Below are 24,163 nucleotides of genomic sequence, written 5' to 3' on the forward strand. Positions count from 1 at the left end.
TTCCCACGGATAAAGAGCTTTAGCCCAGTACCAGCACAGCACACAGCCTGAAACAGTGCTGGGGTGGGTTTTGAGGGAAAGCACTCCCATCATAGCTTCCAAAGAGAGATCCTACACAATCATTTTTAGAAAAGGATCCCTGGATATAAGGAGACCCTTCCCTACAGCTTTGAAATAGGCACCTGGACAAGCTGGAGGGAGGATGGGATTTCATCTAGACCCCTGCACCCCTCTCCTTAGTGTTTCCTTTTCCTTAGCTCTAAGGGGCTTCCCAACTCGGGGAGCTTATTTTCACCCTTTGACACCCAGCTACCCATATGCATCACATGGCTTGCAAGTCTTAAATGCTGTGCCTAGTCCTCCTGAGGCCAGGTGCCTGATCACACGCTTCCAATTTTCTACCAGAGCATTGTCTCCTTTGTGTTCAAGAAGCCCGACTCCATAAAAGCACAAAAGAGCAAGCAGGAGTTGCCTCTCATTTGCCCCTGATTTTATGCTTATGTAATTCCACTAATTTCATTTGCATGAGAACAGAAACAGATCCCTGGTCTCTTGGTAGAAATTATTTTACAGGGCTGTGATCCAAACCAGAAGGCCAAGCAGGAGTCTACTTCACATGCACAAACCACCACAACAGAAGTGACATGTAAGGTGGTTATTTTATTCCCACTCCACATTTTTATGCACGTTGATGTACGTTGTATGTAGCGGGATGGGGACAGAGGAGAACAGCTGAGCAGCTCTCCCTCTTCCACATGTGGAAGTTGTCTACCTGATTGGTTTTATCCTCCAGGTACACACAAAAGGAAATGAAGCCATTAGGAGGGATACCTCAGAGCTGTAAACTTCAAGGGGAAGAAATTACTATTGGTTGGACAGGTTTGTAAGTGAATTACTTATTTATGTAACTCAATAGATTTAATATTAATCACAGATGAAAGAAACACAAGTTAAGTGCGCTTTGCAAACACTCGCGTTGCCTTCTCATTCACTCAAGAATGGCTCAAATTAAAATTGCTCCTGGTACGGCCACAGACAATCAAGGCGGGAGAGCTGAAATGAGGAAGAAATGAAAGCAAACCAAATTGCTTTTCAAAGTTTCAAATGAGTGTGCTGTTGGAAGTGCTATAAAAGATAGCACAAAAGAGCCAGCTCAAAATCGTGGCTCAAGCTCAATTTTTTGCAAACAATCATAAATTTTAACTTCAGCAGCTTTGTGCTCATCGGGGAGCACTGGACAAGTGAAAAAAAGTTGACCTCATCATCATGTGAAGTTTCCTATTCCTGTCCTGAGTTGTCATTGGTAAAAGCAGGCAGCAAGAATTCCAGTTGTAAACAGTGATGTGCTGCCAATGTTTCAGCAAGGGTAGCCCACATTTTTTCCTCCCTGCAGCTGTAATGCAGCTTGTGCATAAGGAGCTTGGTAGCTGCAGAAGAGAAGGCTCCAGACCAGCCCTCCCTTCATGTCCTTCTCTGGTGAAATATAAAGGCCCTTTCTTAGGTATAACTAGAGGGAGATGCCACAATTTGGCAAACGGACTTTGAGAGTCATAGTGTCTTGTTTCCGTCCAACTGCTCACAGAAATAGGAGCAAGAAGACCTTACCCTCTCTTGCACCCACTGCAACCGCACACCATATAGACACATCTGCAGGTCTTGCACCCTCCTGACTCGTTCTCTGAGCTCATGGCCCTTGCCCAGATCATCCTCCTGGGAGGGAGGTGTGACACTTGTTTTTTGGGTGGTTGACCAAGGACCACACTGGTGGCACTGCATCCCTTCCAGTGAGAAGATACTCCTGAAACGTGGGGTGAAATTCAACTCCCCCCCCAACCACTGTGGGCGAGACCCTGGTGCAGAGCTGGAGGGCCTGATGCAGCAGAACGGTAAGTTCCCTTCCAACATGGCTGCCAAAGGCAGCAGGGGTGTGCTTCAGCGTGCAACTCCCACTCTTACTTGCGGGATGGCTCCCTCAAATTTAGTTTTAAAAGCACGGGGAGTAGTGACTGGCTGTCTCACCACTTGCCTGACAGTTTTCCTGGGTGCAATTAAAAATGTCTCCAGAACATGTAATAGGAGTCAGCTGAATTTTTAAAGCATCAGGCAGACAATGTACAACAGGTTGAAAAACACACTTGGTATCTGCTATCCCATGATGGAAACAGCCAAAGAGAAAAGAGCTCTAGTTAAAGGAAATCAGAAAAAAAAAAAAGCTTTGGAGAGAATTTCAGGGATAGTAAACTCCCTTTGAAAGAAGTCTGTGCAATCGTTGTCTTGGAGAACCTTGAAAATGTTTGTATTTTTTTCCTACTTTATATCACTATAAGTACCCCACTCTTTTTTTTCCAGGCCTAGTCAATATTGTCATTTAAGCAACCAAAGGCTCTCTTCTAAACAATTGGGAAAAAAGTGCTTGTAAAACTGTGCAAATACCTATTTCCAAAAATAACTAAAACCGCTGTGGTTTCAGGGACACAAATGATGCATTTTGAAGTAGGGCTAAATGTTTATTTACATGAGAGAGCATGCTAGCTCTGGTCTACTGAGACAATAATGGGCATAAATCCTTACATCTTACAGTCCACTGAATAAGAAGTAGATTATATTTCAAAAAGAGATCCGTGGTTTAGTGATCTACTACAGCTTTTAAGCAAAACAACTCACTTTTGATGCTTAGCAAAAGAATAACTATTTTGGTAACCATTTATTTCTTTTGATTTTAAAACTCTTTTAGGACTTAATTGCCCTGGTTTGAGGTTTTAATGAGAAGACGGGATAAATTAAAGCAAGAGCGAAGGCAAGCGTTTATTGTGCCCTACAGAAAAGTGTCAATCTAAAGGCTCCTTCACTCGGTCTTCTCTTCGTGGCTCAGTCGATGTAGTGAGGCTTTAGTACGGTCTTACACAGCCAGCGGTGGATTTCCTCTGAGGCAGAAGATGTCCACAGAGGTAGAAAAAGCTGCCCTGTGCCCCCGCCTACCTCCATCGCGCGGTGAAGGAGACGGTGTGAGCGGTTAGAGGCAAAGAGATGGGGCCTGAGCAGAAGAGGGTTGTGATACTTGACTGCTGGAGCAGCTAGCACTAATTTGAGCAGTCCAAAGGTCACGACTATTTATGCAGATAAAAGGTCAATGGCAAGCTGGCATGTGGCTGCAGGCTATCTTGGTACGCACTTCACCCGGAGCACTGATACGGACTTCTGATTCACAGTTTAGTCTTTCTGCATGAACTTTCAGGCCAAGCTTTGGCTGAAATAAAACATGCTGGGAAAAAAAATTCTCTGCCATGGGAGTTGACACAGTTAGGAGCCAGATGCAATTTTTGTGGCTCAGGCTCATCTGTAGCTAAATCAAACCTTTGAATCATTATTTATAAAAGACAGCCAAATTCTGAACTGTTTGCTCAGTATTTAGTCAGCCCTTGTGTGGATAAACTCCTCTGAAAGGCTGCCTGAGTACAGACAGAGGAAAAAGTGAATAAGATGCTCGAGATGTGACCGGCTGAAAGAAAGCCTGCGAAACACCTACTGACTTCAACAGAGGTGGGGTTCTTCAACTGTCAGTATGTGGACAAAAATCACTTTAAATGTGCAGGACTGTAGAGCACAAGACTAAATGACATAGTTTGACTTTCCAGAGCAGTTTCCGTTGAGGTGAAACAATGTTTATTTGGGTGAAAAAGGGAAGTAGCTATACTATGTTTAGTTTAGCCAGAGTCTACACTATATTTGAAATTTTATAGTCGGTAAGTGCTTCATCCTTTGCTGTCATTAGAAAATGAAAACATATTTTAAACTTCACTTCCAGCAGTTGTCTGTCTACTTGCACCAATTCTGAACAAAATCCTTTTGCCTTCTGTTGCAAATCAGTCCTGTATGCCCTGGTCCCCACTAGGAAGTGTGCAAAATATTTTGTGACATTTCATTTCCCCTACAAAAAGTAATGGGAAAGCATTGTTACATTGGTTTGTTTTTCATCACAGAGGTATTTGGCACTATGCCCTAATTAAGGTTGCAGCAATAACTCTATTATAAGCACTGCTTTGCCTCCCCCAGTAATTTTTTAATAGGAGTTAGCTATTATTCTGTTATTTTTGTTGGTTAATAAAAAAAAATGTTAGGATGAAAAACTCCAATGTAGAAAGCCACCAAAGCTAACTGTCTTCCATCCTGGCAAAGCATTTTTTACCTCTAGCCATCTCTTTCCGTCAAAACGGAGAATTGCCAAGTCCTTCCCAGATCTCCACACAAGGGGCAGTTTAAACAGTGGCTTTAGCATCATTTGTTTGGACGCATTTTGTCAAATTTATTAATTCCATTAGACTCCTTCTTCACTCCATATTTTGTGGGCTTGGCTTTGGGCAAACTGAAACCAACTCGGTAACAAAGGTGTAGGCTGGCTGGTGAATAAGCATATTATGTATGCATTTTCCCACCAAAAACGGCAAACTCTAGCCACCGCACATTTGCAAGTACTTTTTCAGCCATATCCATCAAACCAAAGGGAGTCTTCATTCGAGAGCGGGGTTCGTTACTGTGTCCACAGACACGCAGCACGCCATTCGTACGGCTTGCAATGCACGCGGTGCAGCTGTAAGCGCGGTGACGGTGATTCCCAGGGATGGAGGTGTCTGGCCCACGTGTGGAAGCGACTCTTGAAGACTTTCTCTTTCTCTTACAGTTCATCAAAAGAAAGAAAAAGAAGCCTTTGCAGCATCTGAAGACATTGGAATACACTCTGCAATTTCCTGGACTTTATGCTACCTCTTGTAAGTGTTATTACTTTCAGCCCTTGGAAAACAGAACTGCACTATAGATGATGACTCTGGGATTTCTGTTATCTTGGAGCAAGTATGTTTTTTATGCTTTCCCTCCTATTAAAGTACTTTAGAAAATGAAGCACAGAAAAAGCAAGATCTTGCTCATAATTAGTGTTGAGGGCCATCTATTCTTGTACTTCAAGAACATGGTTTAGAAAGGGGATCTGCTACTGCCTCTGCCCAGGCAGCTTTCTCATCTTCCAGAATGATACGATGGTGAGATGAAGACTTAGAGCTATGTTTTCCTTGTAGGAGTCCAGAAAATACTGCAGGTTTATGGACAACGTTCCATCAGAAATCCTCATAAAATGGAAGCAGTTTATCTCTTAAACAAGAAAAAAAAAAAAAAAAGAAAAGAAAAAACTGTGAGTCCTACTGGCTTTCTACTCTTAATCCTAGTCCAGAGCCTGGGATTAGATTTTGCATCTTCCTCCAGTCTCTCTCAGTTTTATGTGAGTGCACCTGTCTACTTTTTTGGACTCTCCAATCTCGTTTCATTTTAGTGAATGGTCACAATGTAGTTAACGACTCAGCTTTAGGTCACCTGAATCAGCTTTGTAACATCTAGCCTTTAGGAGGGGAGCCATGTAATCCCCTAAACAGAGCGCTGTGTTCTCTAACTAATGGCTTCTTGAGTGGGTCTGAGGGTTGGTGTTAAGCAGCACACTGCTAGAGCTGCCTTGCTAGCCCTACCTGAGTCACTGACATCAGGTAGTGGATATTGGATATCCACTGCATTTGGATATTTGGATATGCCTGCATGCCTTCAGCGTTAACACAGTGAAAACAAACGGTGTGAGGAATCCCCCTGTCCTATTCCGTAGGGGAAGGAGTGTAATCCCAGTGACTTCCAGGCACTGTGCAGTTCGGGTGTGACTCCTTCAGGGATGAGGCACAAAGGACAGGGCAAAGCTTTCCAAACACGTAAGGAAAAAGCACAGCTATTCCCACAACCGTGTTTATGTTAGAGGCGGCATCTTCCATCCAACACAGCCAACAAACCTCTATTTTTAACTAACCGCTGCTGCCATCCAGGTGAGGCCAAGGTAGCTGGATGAGCAGTTGCCCCAATTCCTCCCAATTTTCAGCATTCTGGGTTGCTTGATCAATAGATGCTCTCTGGATACCAGAAATAGAGATACCTCATTTATCACCTTAAAATTTTGCAAAGTTTTTCCTTACTAAGGGCTGAATGGGTCTTTCAAGTACATCTGAGTGGCTAAATACTGACTGACACTCTAGTTTTAGCCCCATGGCATTGGCTGCACGATTTAAAGTTGGAACTGGGGATGAAGGCCTTTCTCAGGGTGGCAGGTTCTCTCTTACAGATAAAGAATAAAAAAAGGGAGACCCCTTATGCAAAATCAGCCATAAGGTATTCTCCTTCTGTATGTAGCAGTTAGTTAAATGCTAAGTTTTAGCACTAACTATAAGCAGAGAACTTTCTTCTGCTTACCTGAGAAGTTAACTTACGAAATTCGCAATTGGTTTCTAATTAGGTTGTTGAAATTATTACTATAATCTACATGGAAATGACATAGCAAAACTTGAGGAGGCATCTATAGTGTTTTATACCATTGCACAGCGCTCCGTATATGTCAGTCTGCACGATCCATTAAAGCATTATTAAAACAAGAATAAATTGAATTTATACAATATTAAATATACTGCATAAAGTAACTGTGAAAATTACCAGCATATGCAGCTCATCTAACCTTGTACCTCAAGTTGCTTTTCTAATTTTTTGCCTCAATCCTGAAACTGGACTTTTATAAGACTCTATTTCTGCGTAGGGGGGTAAGAAAAAAAGCACAGCCCACAAACATTGACAAATCTATTAAATTACATACCAGAGAGAGAAATTATCATGTTAAAAAGTCCGAGTCGGTGGAGCTATCCTGGACCATTGCGACAGAGAAATTAAGAGTCAATTCCCATCACTGCTCTGTCAGAGGTGTCAGCACTGTAGCCCGCAGCTGCGGCCGGTCATTTGATGTATTTCCCTGCCTCTCATGGCACATGCAGCTGCAGAGTGTAGCAGGGCTGCTGGAAAGCAATTGTGCCTCTCGGGGCTACCGAGAGAGGACCCTGGCCTCAATACACCTCAGAAGCTGCTGCTGTTTTACCGACCTGAGATTGCTGACAACCTGTTTGTGAGAGGGATGAGTTTTCCCCCTCTGCCGTTAATTTCACCCGGGTGTTGGCTTTAATGCCTGGTAATGCCGCTGTAAGTGTTGGTGTAATTTCACCGGTAGTGTAATTGCAAGTTAACTTTGTGGCTGATCTCTTCAACAGATGGAAGCAGGGTGGGGGTGGTGATGAAACCCACAGGAAATGGGTGCTGCTGGAGGAAAATGCAGATGGAAAAAAGGAGATACACAAGAACAGAAAAAGGGGAGAGAAAGAGATCACGGAACCAGGGGGCATAGGAAATACATGGCAGAGGGAGGATGCTCTGAATGACCACCTCCTCTACCTTTAGAGAAAACTGAATGTAACAAAAAAGAGTACAAAGAATTGAATAAATTACAGATACACAATACATTAATGGGCATATACAGAAATAAACAGTATGGTGGTCAGCTTCTCTGGGATCTGAAATTCTTGCATTCAAGTCCTTACTCCATGGCAGATCCTTAGGCCATAATTAAAGAGCCTACACTTTATTTATGCTGTGAGCCTCATGCTTCTTACAGCCTCGATGCTCCTGAGGCGGCCAGTAGCAAATTCCAGGAACAGGACGCAGGCAGAACAGGCTGTCTCGGTACAGCCTTTCCATATACTTTTTGCCAAATCTCTGGGGATCTGCTTCACAGAAAGGTTTACGTACCTCATCTCAACAGATTCCTTGAGCCTTGGCACCTGAGTAACCCGCCCGTGAAGCTGGGTGTCAGATGCTTTGCCTCTCTGAGATACTGTGAGGATAAAGGACAGACACCAGGGAAAGGGCTTGGTAAATCAGGCCCAGCACCAGGCACATGTGGGCGTTTTGTCGCCAGGACCCAAGCTAGCGTCTCCACAGAAGATGGTTTTGCTCCAGACAGACACGCCAGCGCTCTGCTCTGCTCTGCTCCCGATTTGAGGGTGCGACACACATGCACCCGGAACGGTGCTGTGCCGCTTTTATCCCGAATCTAGAGCGGGTGATGAATTTTTTGGTCAAGAACTTGTCTGCGGTGATTCATGCCTCTGGGACTGTAAAGAAGTTGGGAACATCAGAGCAATTCTTAAAACTGAACCAAAGGGGACACGGGGAGGAGCAGAACTGCTTGAAGCCATCTCGATGCCTCGTCTACCTGCATCGAGCATGGCCTGACCACGGCTGGGGGTTTGCTCCTCTTTCGTATCGCAGAGGCATGAGGAAGCGTGCACAGCAATAACCTTGGCACTTAGGCTGTCTTTGAAAAGTATTTTATTCATCTAGCTATACATTAGACCTTTTAAAAATGTTGTCAAGGGCTTGAAAAAACAATAGTTTAGCTGCGCTTGATTTCTGGACCATAAATGCATCTAAGTGGAAAGGGGACCTAAAAAGCTAACGTATCACAAAATAGTAACTTCAGATTTCAAGGCTGAAGGCCAAATTTCAGTCTACAGTTGCCTGTGATCACAAGGTGAGATAGAACAGACGTGAGGCACTAGGCTTGATGAAGGGGTCTCAGACTATTTTAAGAAACCAGGCCTTGTTCTGTTTTTTCCCCTTTGCTCCTGAGTTCAGGGGGGACACAGGATTACCTCTGGAAAGAGAGCCAGCCTGAGAATTTAAATTAATATTCTGAGGGAAAGATTCAACAGAATTTTTGTGGAGAGTTTTTTCATGCTAGTCCCTTCCTGAGCACATCCCATTTATACGGCCTGTAAAACAAGACGACTGCGAGGAGCGGAGAAGAGCGAAACCTCTTTCATGTGTGAAGTGAGAGCCATCGCTCTGGTTTGTGTAATGACAGCAACAAGTAGATAGGTATAAAATATTATTCATTTGTAAGTACTGTGTAAGTATCAACTAAGTAATTATTGCACTGGATATGGAAGTAGGTAATTTTGATCGCGACGCATCTGGCAATTTGTTTTCAAACTTAGGTCAGAAAACTCAGACTTGGGGCCCCAAAGTTTGATAATGTATTTGTGATGCTGAAATAAGCCTTGTGGTTGTAGGAGACGCCAGGTAGGCCTCCCACTGAACTCAGCCAACACTGCAGCTATTCGTTGAGTTATCCGTTGATTTTAAGTATACTACATGACTTGAAAATACATTTGCAAGTCTGAAAACTTTGCCTGATTTGCCCAAACGCACCTTTCGTGAAATCCCTGCCAAAACTCGAGATTTTAGCTCAGAACTGCTGGCCATCCCTCCCCCTCAGGCACGAGCCCAGGGCATACGCCGTTCCTATGAGGAAAGGAAACCTCTTTTCTTTTAAACCAACGCTACCAGCGATGAACACCACCACCACCCTTCTTGGCTTTGCAGAGCGAGGTGGGGAATATTTTCCCGGACTGCGCTGGATGCGGAGGGAGATCTCATTTACTAAACTCGTGGGTGAGGCCTTTTTTTTTCCTGAGCGCAGCGAGATAAGACTTGAAATGTTCTGGCTGCCGCCGCTCCGCTCCGTCCCTTCAGGCCGCCCCAGTGCGGTGGGGGCCAGGCCCGGCCCGGCCCGGGATCGGGCCGGGCCGGGCCTGGCCCCCACCTCACTGGGCCGGGCCTCACGCACTGCGGGCGGGGGAAGGGGGGAGGGGGGGGGGGCGGTTAACGTCCAAGTGACGCATTGCAGGTATGAATCCACCAATCGGCGCCCTCCTTCTGGAGTCGCCGCACTCGCCGGCATATTTTTTTTTTCTAAGATCCTCTTCCGCCCAGGGAAATAGTCCCTCAGCTTGCCCTCCCCTCCCCTTCGGCAACCTCCTCCCGCCGTTTCACAAGCGTACCCCCCTCCCCCTTCCTCTTTTCCGCATCTCACTCATTCCCGCGGCGGGGCTTGGGGACGCGTGGGGCAGAAAGGGGACGCGGTCGGGGTGCGGGAGGTGGGGGGGGCTGCCGAGAAGAGCGCGAAGAGCCGGGACTTCTTTCGCAGCTCCGTTCCCTGACGGGGAAAAGGGGAGGGGGGGGAGGGAGCGGCGCGGAGCGATCCAGGCGGGCTGTGAGGAGGTTTATGAGGCACTGCTGGCGGCCGGGTAGGGCTCAGTGTGAGGCGAGCCGTAGAGCGGGGAGGTTGCTCGTGTGTCCCGTGCAGCCGTTAGCTTCCACCACACCCCACAGCCAGGCCGAGCCACCATGGTGAGTTCCCTGGGCATAAGGTAGCGATAGGGCTTTGCGGGTGCAGGTCGGGTACTCGGTGTGTGAGGCGGGGTGTGTGTGTGCGCGCGTGCCGGTGGTTGGGTGCGGATGGGTGGGCGGAAGCGGGGGTAAAGGGGGGAAGAGGGGCAGGTGGTTTGACTGGTGTGGGGCGAGGTCGCCCGCGGAAGGGCGAGGAGGAGGGTGAAGGTGTCCCTTGCTGTGGCCGGCGGGCTGAGCCCGGCAGCGCGGGCAGGCTGGGGCGGAGGGTCCCGCTCGGAGGCGCCGTGTCGGCGCGTAGGAGGAAGTGGTGGTGGACGAATCCCGCCCGGGTCCCTTTCCCGCCCCTGGGGCGTTGGTGCGGATTCAAAATTCAAACTGCCACTGGGTTCCAGCGCCATGACGCTTTGTCGGGGTGTGTGTCGGGAGGGGGGGTAGAGCGGCAGATAACGGTTCCTCCTGGGAGGAGACCCGCGTGGGGGGTGCCGGGAGGGGGGGAAGGAGCCTGCCACGATGGCACCAGCTCCACTTTCTTATCGCTTCCTCCCCTCCCCGGCAAGCCGGGTTGTGCGGCTGAATGGGGCCGGGGAGGCAGCGGCGCGGCGGCCGGCTGCTGCGGGCGCTTAAGATGTCTGGCTCGCTAGCGAGGTGTGTTGCGCCTGGTAATAATGCAATGCGGAGCCCTGCAGCTTCTGAGCAGCATGATGATGAGGGGCAGGCTGCCTCACTGCACCATCTCCCTCCTCGCTAGACCTGTTGTCAGCTCACGTTGGAGCCGCTCTCCCCTGCCGATTTCATGATAACGCCTTGCTGTCAGTGGCTCTTTCGAACACGAGATTTTTATATATATATATATTTTTTTAACAGTTTTTGGCTTCCCGTTTTGGTCATTGCGGTGGACTACCCTGCGCTTTCTTGATCAAGCTCAATTCATTTTTCCTAGCAATACGTTTGTTTAGGATTTTAATCAACTGTCGAAATAGAACATATTTTGTGGAATTGGAGAATTGTTTCAAATTGGGTCTAAAGGATATGAGCTTAGCTTTTTTAATTAAAACAAGCGGATACTGAAACACGTACAAAAAGGAACAATTTATCGCAAAAGCAACATCAATGACTGCCTAGTACTGTCTCTGCATTAAGAGAAGATGCAGTATAGTGGAACTGCTTTTTCATTCATTACATGCTTTTAAGGAATCAGATCACTATCAACTCGCCATGTCTAATGTGAATGATGGCAACTTAAAATTGAGCGGTTTTTTTAAGTGCTCTCTGGGCAAAGAAATTAGGTGAACAGAAGCCCAAATTTGTTATTCTGCTTGAATTGAGAACCTATACAGCAAACCATCTATAAAGGGGAAAAAACCCCAGTGAATCTAGCAGCAAAAGACTTTTACTAATTTTAGTCGTCATCTGAACTAAAAATGGTTGGTACAGGACCAAAAATGGAGTATCTTCAAGCAAGGTCTATATAAAAATGGGTGTGTCCAGGAGGCACAGTGACACTTTGAATGTGGTTATGGTTTGTCCTGACAGACCAGACTAGCTAAACCTGTGAATATGTGTTGTCTAATACTGCACATGCTAGGTAAAGCAGAAGGCTTTGCTCCCAAAATAAAGCTAACCTACTAAAAGTGTAACTCTAGCCCTTACATGCTAGTCCATCCAGTTCTTGTTCTTCAGTTAATCTTGCCAGAACTGTCCATTCAGATCTGACACCTGTGAAGTATACCAAAATGCCAAGTTTTAGAGGGGAACAGTGTCATCTTTTCTGTGGTTTGCTGGTAGCTCTCTATCAGGCAGTGTTGAGGATCATCCAAAACCGGTTACTGCATAGCAGCTAGGACTGTAATGAAACACTACCTCTAGAGGCTGCCTGTGCCACTGAAACTGCTGCAGACGCAACAGCTCCCCTTCTTTCCTAGGAGGCTTACATTCTTTGTCAGGCCCTCAACATAATCTGGGGGCGGGGGGATGGAAGCTGTTGCAGTGAAAATGAAAGTGCTGCAACATGAATCAGAGAATGCCGTGTCAAAGCTGTGAAGGGTTCCCTGACTTCATCAAAGGACGTTTTTGGGTGGATCTAGGCCATAGTAAGGGGAATGTCAAAACTTCAGCTTGTTACGCTGTAATTTAACTGCATCTGAAGTTGGGTACGCATACTGTCACGTGTATAGTGCATGAGTATCTAGCTTAAATTCGGGATGAAGAACTCCAGAAGGCCCTTCTAGGAAGACCACGATGGCCTGTAAGTCGAAAGCATGGATTCGGGCTGGTTGCCCTCCACCTGAGTGGCATGGGAGGGAGTGATCTGGCAGACTTGCTGGCTCCGCCTTTTACTGCTGTTGCGCAGCAGTCCCTGCAGAGCCTAGCACTGCAGAGTACAGATGGTGTTTGTTCAACCTTGCCCCACCTCCGAGCTTATCTTTCAACTGCCGTATACCTGTGGCTTCTAATAAGCGTTGTGCTTTTCTGAAACACTGTGCCTCTTACAGGTGCTGACAAAGCTTATCCAAATTTATGGTCAGTGGGTATAGGATGTTTTAAGTTGCTGGAAGAATTGGAGAGGAAGAGTTCAGGAACACTCAAAACACTGGCTAATGTCATGTCTTTATATAAAACTGTTTATATAAAACAGTATGTGACTCAGCTTGGTAACCCATAAGTATTGACCTAAATAAACTAGGTTCTTGCTACTTAAATCTGGTCTACAGCTTTCTGTGGATATAAATATCCTGCAGAAATGTGGCACATCATTCTCTTCACTCGAGCAATAAAAATGTAAATAGCATGCAAAGGTATGAGTCTGACTGTGTTAATGATACACTCCAGACAAGTGAAAATCTGTTAGGCTTCTGTTAAATGAACAGCAGAATGCTTCCATCTGAAAGCCTAATGTTAAATTGTTCTCAGCAGTGTAGCTGCCACCCTAGACTATCTCATCTTTTTTAAAACAAAAAGTTGAACTTGCATGGGAGTACTTCCTACAGCTGCTGAAATTGGAACAAGTAGAGCCTATCGCTGCAAATACCCATTGGCTGCTCTTCTGGAAGTTGCTCAGTAGTGTGGTCTTGATTCTTAAGAGTAGGTGGGCTGTACGCAGTCTGAGAAATTGCTGATTGTGGCCTTTATCTTGGGCTTGTTTCTGTATTGTATGTATATATATTTTTTTTTGGAAGCAGTTTAGCTCTTGTATGGTCGCTTGAGCAACTAACTTCACTTCTGTTACAGGAAGGATAACCAGAAGTGGGTAACTTCTAAGGCTGTGTGCAATATAGAAATGTAATTCAGTTTGAAATTAGTAAAGTAAAAAGTGACAGATGGTGTATATACCTTCTTCTAAGTGTTTCATTGACAGATGGCTAATGTGTAGCAAGATGATTGTGGGGACAGCTAATGACTGAAAATGTTTCTAACTGTCAATATTGCAGTAATTGTAAAAAGGTTGTTGCTGAAATGGTCACAATATGAAGAAAACTGGAAAAAAAAAAGCAGTGTTGAGTTTAGACAGTGAATGTATCTTTTCTGTATATTAAAGGGGTTTTTTGAGTCTGTTGGAGTACTAGGGGTTAAAGAGCTAAAGGATCTTCTGTGAAGGAAATGCGTGGCCTTGTTACTGCAACTCAACTGAAGGTATCTAGAATTTGTTTGAAGAATCAGCTGATTTGAAAGTATTTCTACAGTCCTCAAACACCTTTGTGTTCTTTCAAGAGTGAAGTCCGTTTTGGGTTTGGCCTTGAAAACTGACTTTTTTTTATTGCTCTCAAATCCAGTTGATTCAAAACTGTCCAGTGATAGAGCAAAATGGAGGTACAAACTGGGACTTGCCCAACTCATACAGAAATTATGTCTTGCACCACTGAACTTTTATCTGGTGGCCCTGTAAACTACTTTATGCTACTTGAATCTGGAGACAACAGTCTGAAAAATGTCTAGACAGCCATATGACAAATGCATTGAAATTACCAGTTTGGGATGAAGCTGCTAGTACTGGTTATATGGACTCTGTTTTTTACTGTCAGGTCTTGGACATGAAGCTTCATGTTAATCAAGGGATGATTTAATTCTAGAAAAGAGTACATTTTTCTAATGATAGCATTATAACGTAGCAGAAGAGATTAGTCTGCCTTGAATTTAGGGTTTGGGGGTTACTGCTGTGTTACTTAGACCTAAAATGTTTAGTGTTAAAGCTGAGGCTAGTTTACCAAAGTGTGACTACCTCAGTAGTCTGCTGTGTTAATGAGTTTTTAAAACCAGTCTAGAGGGACCTGTGTGCCTTGAGTTTGCTAGAGTTGCATGCGTAATTGATTTGATACATTATTTGGGTGTACCAGATATTGCAGGGTCAGAAATGAGGACAGGCTACCAGTTCTTACTTGGCAAGCAATCCTGATGACTTTTGAGCTGTGCTAAATAGGACTATTTCAGAATCCTACAGATAAGTCCTGAAGAGCAGCTACCATGTTCAGAGGCCTCTACGAGGTTGTGTCTTATTTTGCCTTGAACTTTTGCTACAACTATAACTATATTCTCTTTTATTGCAGGCTGATCAACTGACAGAAGAGCAGATTGCAGGTGAGGTTTTCATGTGCTGTGTTGCTACTCCTACTTGACCTGGCACATCTCTTAATCCAGTGACAGTCTGTGTTACACAAGATATTTAGCTTTCTTAGATACTAAAGAAGTATTGTGGAATGTTTTCATTTGTCATTTAAGTTTCAAAGGCTCATCTACTGTAAAAGCACCATGGATACAATGAATCTGAAGTTTTGTCCTCTAGAATATTTAGATAATCCTCACAGCTTTACTAGCTAGTAGGCTTGGGACTCTGGTGTGGGTGTGGTTTTTTTTTTTGCTGTCATGACTACAGAATTGTCCCAAGTGCAAACTCAAAGTGGAGTGGGGTGCGTGAATATCTGATGAAGACTTGGAATCCAGGGTGCCCCTCTAACAAGGCAAAAGTAATTTACTTTGTGGTCTCCTGTCAGTGGAGATGTTTCAGAGTTTTTCGATGACAGCAGAGACTGGCTTCATGGTCGCAACTCTTGGTATTCCATATTTGGAACTGCATTGTGTGCTTGGACACAAGTGTTCTGTGCACCGTTCTGATGGTCTTGCTCTGAAATGCTTAAATAAATTTGCATTGCTTAAATCTTCTGTGTACATCTGTGGACCTCTAACAATGGTTTCTACGCACTGACAACTGTCTACTAATAACTAAAACTCTTCTGGTTGTCGTGTCTACTACTCATGCAGGCTGCACAAACTAGTATCTGTCACTGGTCTCTGAAGACTGATTTCAACTTCAATAATTAATGTGACTTAAAGCTGGTAATGCAGAATTCAGCTTGCCATGGACATTCAAAAACTTCTGGGGTTTTGATCTGACGAGTGTATCGTGTTAATGCTAGAAAGTCTCAGTGTGCATACTGTCATGTAAAATGATTTTAGAGGGTGTTAGGGTTCTGCTAATCTAATAGTACCAGGTCAAGCATAGCAATAGCCCTTAGAAGCTGTTATTTGTATTTAACTATGATGCAGCTCTTGAAGACACTGTATTAAACAGAAGTGTCATAATGAGCTAGTTTGTTTTTACCATAATTGCCAAATTTGAAGTGTAAGGACATTCTTCTGCTCTGCTTTTAGACTTCAGAAACTTGCTTCAACTCATAGGAGACTAATTATGGTTTTGTGGAAAGTCCTTAGTCTATTTACTTGTTGCCATGGTACTGTCTTATGAGTAAGCACAAGCTCAAGACTTTTTTTTTTCCTGGAAGTGGCCTACATATCTTAAAGGTTTTGTGATCAGTTTAGTTGGAGCAGGCTTTATCAATTGTCACTGCTTTCTTTTCAATAATGGTTCATTGTTCCGGTTCTTAACTGTAGAAGCTTTATTAGTTGATGTATCTGATTATGGAATATAAACAGGAAGCTCATTAACACTACTTCAGGATTAGTGCGAATGTTAGCTATTCAGTAATGTTAGTTATTCAGTAATGTTAGTGTAGTTCTCAGAGCCAAAAGTATTAGTAATACTGAGTAGAGCAGATACAGAGGGTTTTCATCTGTGTTGAAAGAGTAAAAGTATAGCTTAGTGTTAGTATACAGTGTAAAATGGCCTGCCACTTTCCATTCAGCTATGGTATTTCATGAAGCAAATGCATTTGCAAGTAAACCATAAACCTCTGATGTGAAGACATAGCCCACTGCTGGCCTGTTAGGGAACCATCCCTACTACTGCTTAGGAAGGGCTGCAGCTGACTAAGCAGGCAGCTTAGTTTTGCTGTTGGAGGCCGGTGTCTTGCATGGGAAACTGTTACAGGTACAGTTTGCATGTTTTACAGAGACTGTGTGATTTTTAAAGGCTTGAGCCCCCTACCTTGCTTTGATTTGGAAGATACCTTGCTTTTGATTGGAAGGCGAGCTTACAGAAATGGTACTACAAGGTAGAGACAACATTACTTTGGCCTTCCATTGAAGAACAGGAGTTAAAGCAGGCACTTCTGGGCTTAAAACAGATCTTCCAACTCTGCTATGAAGCACCAGAATACAGTTGTTAAAGATTCCAGATGTTCTTATTTCCTATGGAATGCATTGGTCATATGGGACTGAAGCTTCTTGTCATTATAGGTAAATGTGAAAGACTTCTCAGGTTTTGGTCATATGAAAGAGACTGATTTTGAAACCTGAGTAGGTATAGAATGTGAATGCTAATTGCAGCTTCATTCAGTAAGAATTGACATTGCCATCCAAGTCAAATGGGTATCCATTTGGTTATGTGTTGTATTAAAAAGGTATATAGGTCAGGACTATTTGATGTGGGTTGTTGGGGGACAGGATGACACCTTAAAGATGCTTTTGTCTCAAAGCAACTGGTTTTGTGAGCTATACTTCCTTCCACTATACCCCAAAGAGGTCTAAATGGGCTCTCTGAATAAGTAGGCCTATGTATGGTGTTCGTTATGCCTTGTTCCTTTAGTGTGCTGTGGTTCTCTGTTGGGGGTCTGACCGCAAGAGCTATTTAAAATTTATTTCATAGTAGAAATAGTCATGTTTAAGTGTTGAGCTTCTGGTAGCTGTGAAGAGAACAATTGGCGTTCTCCTATAAAAGTTCCAGACATAGCTGGCTAAATAGTGTGAGAGTGGGAATAGGAGTTCTAGTTCACTGAACATATTAGGTCACTGAAGACTGCCACTTCATCTGGAAAGGTGGTGTGGTGCAGAGATGCCTCAGAAACTATTGTTAAATAGAACATTTTGAGCTAGGCTGTTAGAGTTCACGTTCTCTTGGACTAGCCTTTCTTTCATGGGGCCTGGAAGTAGTCTTTTCCTTTTGATGCAGTGTGCTGTTTGGAAGGAAGGAAAGGCTGAAACCTTGTAGGCTGTCCTGAAGATGAGTGGTTCTGCCAGCATTGTCCTCAGGTTTCTGACAGGTTAGCCTTATCTAGGATACAAGAGATTTTTCATTTTTAGGTTGGTATGGAGGAGTGTTGAATAAAGAGAGGATTTACTTTACATGTGACATGGAGTCATAAGGTGTTTAAGTGTGGGAAGCATGTTTTATAATCTTATGTTGCAGGAAGCCAGAATAGAGTTGCTCACTGAACTTCAGTATTTTATAGCTGCTTTCACTGGCGGTTGCCACAAATCCTCCAAAGCTACGCTAGGTTCTTCTTGTTCTACTCTAAACTGTATCAGTGTAGGTTATTATTCCCTTGTTCTAATTAGTGGAGGTTGTTCCTGCAAGTGTTTGAAGAGGTATTTTAATTGTATGCCTAACTTGATTCAGCATTTCTAAACCAGGAATATGCTGCTCATTTTTGACTTGCTTTACTTTCTTTATGGTTATGATTTACAGCTGGTTGTTTCTTAGCCTGTGCCATCTTTGAGTAAAAGAAAGGTAAAGAGTTGTCCTTTGAGTGATTCAAGTGTCCAGAATACACCACTGAATGGCCCAAAGCAAGACTTGGGCCAAGTTTTGTGTAACAGTTAAGTATTACTTACTCTAAGTAGGGTCATTGCAGTATTGTGAAGTCTGCTTTGTGTTTGGGTTAGTGATAGTTGATGCTCAAGCTAAAGGATGAAGTGTTTAACAGCTAAATGCTTTGAGTAACACTTGAGTACCTGACTCTTGATGAGGATTTAGTGTTCCCCTTTTGTGGCCCTTCCATGATACAGTATGAGCTTCTCTTCTAGGCTTGACCCAAAAGCCTTTGCTTCCCTGGTGTAACAACTTTGCTCCTGATAAACCTGTTTGTTGCATCCAAGCTAACTGAAAATAGTCCCAAAGACCCATTGGCAGTTACTGTAGGTACAGGTTATATATAGCTGCCTGTTTGAGTAGGCCTGTTCCTGCTTTTTGATTATACAATACTGGCTTGAAACAGTTTCATCTGGCCTTGTGGTAGCCTTGCTCTGATTCTTATATACTAAACAGTGGGAGTTGGCTTTTGGAACACTTCAAACTATTGGATGCAGAAGAGTGGTTTTTTTCCTGGACGGGACTCAACTGTGGCTCTGGTATTATAGCTGCATTCATGAACTATAAAAAGCCTATTTTTGTAGTTGCATTTTTAACACTTGCCAGCTTGTACTCACCACGAGTGTTTCAGAGTATGAAATGAAGTAAAACTTCATGCAGTTCATGTGAAAACACAACTTTTACTGGGACTAACTCTGGTCTGGGAAACCCACCATCTGGAAAGCTGGCTGCTTGGAAATGTTGAAAAATTAATTCTTGGAAGTCTTTTAGATGCAGGAGTACCCTTGAGCTAATGAGTTCTCCAAAGGCATGATCTCAGGTGCATTGAAATCTGTTAAAGGATCTGAACTATACAAGGGAATAGATAAGTTTTTTTATGTTTAACTGTAACTTGTGTCTGAGCTACTACAGTCCAGTGAGCAAGTTTAAGGTCTGTGGCCAAAGACAAACAGATGGTATGGATTAAAACCAACTCCATTTTTGGACTGGACAATTAAATGTGTCATGCTTGTATTAATATTGCTGGCTACAATACAGCCATTGTGGACGGTTAAGAGGTAGCATTGAAACGCAGTTAAACAGTCTTAAAACTGTTTTTGACTAGTTCTGTAAAGGCTGTTTCAGGATACAGTAGAGCTGAAGTTTTCTAAGCAGCCCTTCAGAAATTGAGACTCTTAGTGACTTTCCTTCTTGACTGGAGTTGTGTATGTACATAGACTGAAGAACTGCAGAAGTCCAGTGGGGGAGAGAGCTGGGAGAAGTTCCTCTGTAGCTAAGGTATAGCCAAATGTTAAGACCTATGCTGCTAGGTACTGGAGCTTCATGTAGCATATACTGGTCAGACTTACATGTCCAGTGGACGTGAGTTATAATGAGAAACTATTTTGGTCTGATTATACCTTTTTCCATTGACTTGTCTCCTCCATTAGCAATGGAAGTGCTGTTAAGCTGTAGTGTTTCTATTTAGAGTACCATTTTTCAGCTTTCTTGAAGTAATGTCATATTATTTTCTTGTGAGAGAAACAGTTCCTACCAAGGATGTGGATCATTGTAGTTGCAGATAGCTATTCCTTTTGGCTCTGTATTAAGGATTCTTGTTCAAGATAGATAGATAGCAACAAACATTTGAGTACTACTGAAATGGATGACCTTCCATCTTGCTTAGGCCAAAATGTAGTTGATTGTTAGACTGGTGGATTGTTTTCCAGGTGCTGGTGCTTCCATATTGGCATTACAATTATAGCAGACTGAGCAGTATAACAAAATCTTAAGAGAATGAAATAAGTTTTGTGATTTGCAGTGATAAGCAACAATGGATTCTTAAATGATTAAATAAACTTAATCCCTTCAGATTTTAAATGTTAACTCTTTTTTTGTTGTTATACAGAATTCAAAGAAGCTTTTTCACTATTTGACAAGGATGGTGATGGTACTATAACTACAAAGGAGTTGGGGACAGTGATGAGATCGCTTGGTCAAAACCCCACAGAAGCAGAACTACAGGATATGATCAATGAAGTAGATGCTGATGGTAAGATTTTACTAATAAGTAAATTAATAGTGTCAAAAATGTGGTTATTTTTCTAACAAAGTAACTGTCTTGCAGGCAATGGCACAATTGACTTTCCAGAGTTTCTGACAATGATGGCAAGAAAAATGAAAGACACAGATAGTGAAGAAGAAATTAGAGAAGCGTTCCGTGTGTTTGACAAGGTACTAAAATGTTTGTCATAACAAGTATTTCTGTTAGTGAAAACTCAGTCTGATTTCTAATGAGCTTCCTCACTGAATTGAGGGGCATCTGCAGTCCTGTCACCTAGATCCTCTAGGTTAAGTAGTCCCCCTAAAGTTCAGCCTACTGTGGTACTGTATTTGAAAGTCAAATGAGTCATCGTTAATAGTAGTGGGTGATACTACCAGTAGCTATGATATTAAAATACTTGTACAAGGCTGTCAGGCAAATTGCTTAACTATTTAAGGTGGTAATCTTCTAAATCTTTCACTGAGTAAATTGCTAAATGAGTCTGAAGTTACTCAGCTTCTTAAGCAAGGTGCACTTTAAAATAGAAAATGAATGATAAGTACCTTGGGATGTGGGGAGGAAAAAGTCCAGAGTTGGTATATGCTACTACTCTGATATCCAGTGTCCCAATGAGGATGGAATAGGTAAAAGTGGTCTCTGAAGGCCTTGTGGCTTGTGGACTCCCACCAAACAGGTGAATTAGATAAGTAGCTTCTAGTCTAAGAAATAGACACTTCAACCAGACAGTCACATGATTGAATAGGCTTCTGTCACCTAAAAAGATTGCAAAAGGTGCTTGTTCCTTTGTCAGTGATTAAAGTGTCTTGGGATAGGATAGCCAAAGTAGGCTGTATGGGATAAGTTGCTTTTTAAAATGTCTTTTTAAGACTAAGATCCTAGAGAATACTGAAGGCACACTTACAGCTCCCGTCTGCCTTGTGCAAATGCTAGTGGTTAAAGCTCTGATGAACTTATTATAGTTAAGTCACTAGGCCTTCCACAAGTCTATTCCAGTCTTCTTTTTTTTCCCCCCTCTCAGGATGGTAATGGTTACATTAGTGCTGCAGAACTCCGTCATGTGATGACAAATCTTGGGGAGAAGCTAACAGATGAAGAAGTTGATGAAATGATTAGGGAAGCAGACATTGATGGTGATGGTCAAGTAAACTATGAAGGTAAGGAGTTGTTAACTGGCTCTTATTGTGTAGCACTTGTGATGGTTATTGTATAGGTGCTAATAGCTGCTCCAAGTGCTAATAGAGATCTCATCTGAACGCTGCCTAACAGTTGTGTTCTTTAAAGCTAATGTCTTCTACTATGTAACACTGTGTACCTCCTAAATAGGTTTGAGTGGGTTATTGCTACCTTTGTGCCAAAGGCAAAAAATGGCTATTCAACTGTGCAGTGTAAGAAATAACTTTGTAAATTTAATGATGTCTAATTGACAGTTAGAACAAGGAAGCTAGCTGAGATGTTCACATACTGTTCTGTTCACTAATGAATGTTGATCTGACTGTAGCTAAAGCCACTCATTTTTCATTAATGCTTTTAAAATCAGTTACTAAAGGGGGAAAGCCTCTAAAATACACAAAAATTTCAAGATGTTTGAAAGACCTCTTAAATAATTTCACACAAATCAGCTGCAGCAGTAGTTTGTTTTTATTTCCTTCTTTCTTCCTGACATTGAAACTTTAAATGAAGTCATGAAAGCAGGAGTAGTTCTGTTCAGGCAATCGCTTGCAGCTCAAACATTAAGCTTTTTTTCATTTTTATGTTCTGAACATCTCATAGAAAAGGGTATTTTCAGTTAATGCCCTTACTGTTTTTGAGGTATAGGTGTGGCTTCTCTTAAAGGCCTTTTTGGTTGTGGCCTCAGAATGAGCACTCGTGTGAGCAAAAGGTGGTTTTAGGAACAAGGCTGCTGCTCCATAATTGACTGCCTAGAGGCTGGCACTAGAGAGGGTAGGCATCCCTCTTTCCAGTTGCTCTTCTGAAACTTGAGCAAGCAGTTAACTCCTTTTAGGTTCCCAGTTTCTTTTTGTTATTGCACCAGACACTATGGTTCAGCAAGATAAGTGACAAACTCTGTGTTGTGGGATCTAATTTCCAATGTGCTGTGAATAAGCAATGATTCAGTTGCTTAAAGACTGTCAGGTAAAATAGTAAGACCTGAGCTATTCTGCTTTGAAGACAAATTCAAGTCAATACAATGTCTTGCTTGTACACCTGCTTAACTGAGCATCACTTCAGCACAATTTCTACTGATCTCTTAGTCATTCTTAGATACTTTGTCCCTGTCTATAAGCTAGTGGGCATGAGGACCCTGTAATGTTTTACTTTAGAAGTAAGGCTGTTCCCCAATTCTCTGAGGGACTAACTTTTCTGATGGAAGTAGCAGCAAAAGGCCTCTAAAAAAAGAGGAGGTATTTAGGTGTGATGGTGGAAAAGGGGACTGTCTTGAAGATGCTTTTTGGAATGTCACTGAAAACCTAGTTTGGAAACAGTGTTCAGCACTAGTAAGGTCACTTCTCAGATCTTGCAATTCAGATTTTTCTCTGAATAACTCTTATGCAACTCTTTCCTTTTACAGAGTTTGTACAAATGATGACAGCGAAGTGAAGACGTTGTACAGAATGTGTTAAATTTCTTGTACAAAATTGTTTATTTGCCTTTTCTCTGTTTGTAACTTATCTGTAAAAGGTTTTTCCCTTACTGTCAAAAGAATATGCATGTATAGTAATTAGAAGGCCATTCCTCCATGTTTTTCTCCTTTATCTTACTGTCATTGTTCTGATTTTTGGAAAATTGATCTAAGTAACAAATGTTGCATGTGGCTTACTCTGGATATTTAAGCCCTTCTGCACATCTAAAGTTAGATGGAGTTGGTTAACTAAGGGAACATCTGGGTTGTCTGTTTAAAAATAAAAAAGTAGTTTTCCTTAGGAGACTTAGGTATGACTAGTGTGACAAGTTACATAAAGTAAGCTGGGGTTTACCATGTATTAGCAATTCCTTAGTTAAAGCAACATGCTGGCTCTAGTTCTCCAGTACATAAAGGAGTTTATTCCGCTTTCTGTGATGCAGGATAAGGACTCTTGCAGCTAACTCCAGGATAAAACCATGTGAATAATAATATATACGTGTGGCTAATGCACCGTAAAAATCATTCTCCTAGCTTACTTCACAGTAACTTGTTTGTGGCCATACCTGTAACATGTTGTTGAAATGTGGAGTCTTAACGTTGTGGACGATTGACAGTCAACAATATGAAACTTAAGTTGCACTAATGCAAAACGGGTGATTATCCAGGTACTCGTACACAAGTTTTTTTTGTACTGCTGGTCCTGTACCAGAAAACATTTTCTCCTCTTGTTACTATGCTTTTTAAACTTTGTTTAGCCACTTATTTTCAAAAAAAAAATCTGCTTATGGCACGATTTGCCTCAAATCCATTCCAAGTTGTATATTTGTTTTCCAATAAAAAATTACAATTTACCCATACTGTTTCAATGTATCCTTGAATTATTTACAGGAATTGTTCAATACAGTTGCTGCTCTATGTGTTTCAGTATGTAGCAGTTTGGTTTGCTTATGCAATGGATTGGCTGTCTTAAAATAGCTTGGAAGGTGAAAACTTAGTCCTTAAACTCTGGCCCTTAATAGTATTGTTGACTTGAAGAAGCTTTCTTACTAGTAGTTTAAAATGTATTTTACAGTCTTGTGTGGAGCTTGGTGCTTCAATAAACTTAACCGTAGTGACTGGCTATGCCCACTATCTGTAGACATTGTGAACTGGATGTTGACCTAGTTCAATAGTTGACCTAAAATTAAAATTCCTTGTTCAGACAACTAAACCTGTTTGCTTTCTTTTAATTATTTTGGAGTTTATTCCCTGTCAGCTGCTACATCGGGGTAACTTAGTCTCATACCTGGACTTTTCTGAAACTGCTCTGAGTTGCTGTTCAGGATGCAGTCAGCTCAAAGTACAGAAGGAAAACATTCTCTTACTGATCTGCTAATGAGCATGACTGTTCTTCTAGCACTAGTTTTTGTCAAGGTTCAAATTTTTT

The 24,163-nt window shown here is 42.6% G+C and overlaps 1 protein-coding gene across 3 annotated transcripts; it reads left to right on the forward strand.

The window, feature by feature from the left end:
- The first annotated feature begins 9,939 nt into the window (after window positions 1-9,939).
- Window positions 9,940-23,944, forward strand: CALM2 (calmodulin 2). 3 transcript variants are annotated; one of them, XR_012464053.1, is made up of 7 exons: window positions 9,999-10,092; window positions 14,634-14,664; window positions 19,959-20,102; window positions 20,178-20,284; window positions 21,133-21,268; window positions 22,684-23,063; window positions 23,269-23,591. XR_012464053.1 is itself a non-coding variant. In XM_074168989.1 (6 exons), exons 1-6 carry the CDS (start codon window positions 10,090-10,092, stop codon window positions 22,710-22,712), a joined length of 450 nt encoding a protein of 149 aa, XP_074025090.1. In that variant the 5' UTR covers window positions 9,940-10,089; the 3' UTR covers window positions 22,713-23,944. The 3 variants fall into 3 exon arrangements, 2 of the variants coding, with proteins under 2 accessions (XP_074025090.1, XP_074025089.1); XM_074168989.1 differs by having other exon boundaries at window positions 9,940-10,092; window positions 22,684-23,944; XM_074168988.1 differs by lacking the exons at window positions 9,999-10,092; window positions 14,634-14,664 and adding an exon at window positions 15,084-15,137 and having other exon boundaries at window positions 22,684-23,944.
- Window positions 23,945-24,163: the final 219 nt, after the last annotated feature.

This window comes from Numenius arquata, chromosome 2 (genome assembly GCF_964106895.1).
Source record: "Numenius arquata chromosome 2, bNumArq3.hap1.1, whole genome shotgun sequence".
Taxonomy (NCBI): domain Eukaryota; kingdom Metazoa; phylum Chordata; class Aves; order Charadriiformes; family Scolopacidae; genus Numenius; species Numenius arquata.

Coding starts and splice junctions, on each gene's coding strand:
- CALM2 (XM_074168988.1), top strand. CDS start 15,101: ATGACAGCAGAGACTGGCTTCATGGTCGCAACTCTTG. Junction 15,138..19,958: donor CTTCATGGTCGCAACTCTTG/GTATTCCATATT, acceptor GTTGTTATACAG/AATTCAAAGAAGCTTTTTCA. Junction 20,285..21,132: donor CGTTCCGTGTGTTTGACAAG/GTACTAAAATGT, acceptor CCCCCCTCTCAG/GATGGTAATGGTTACATTAG.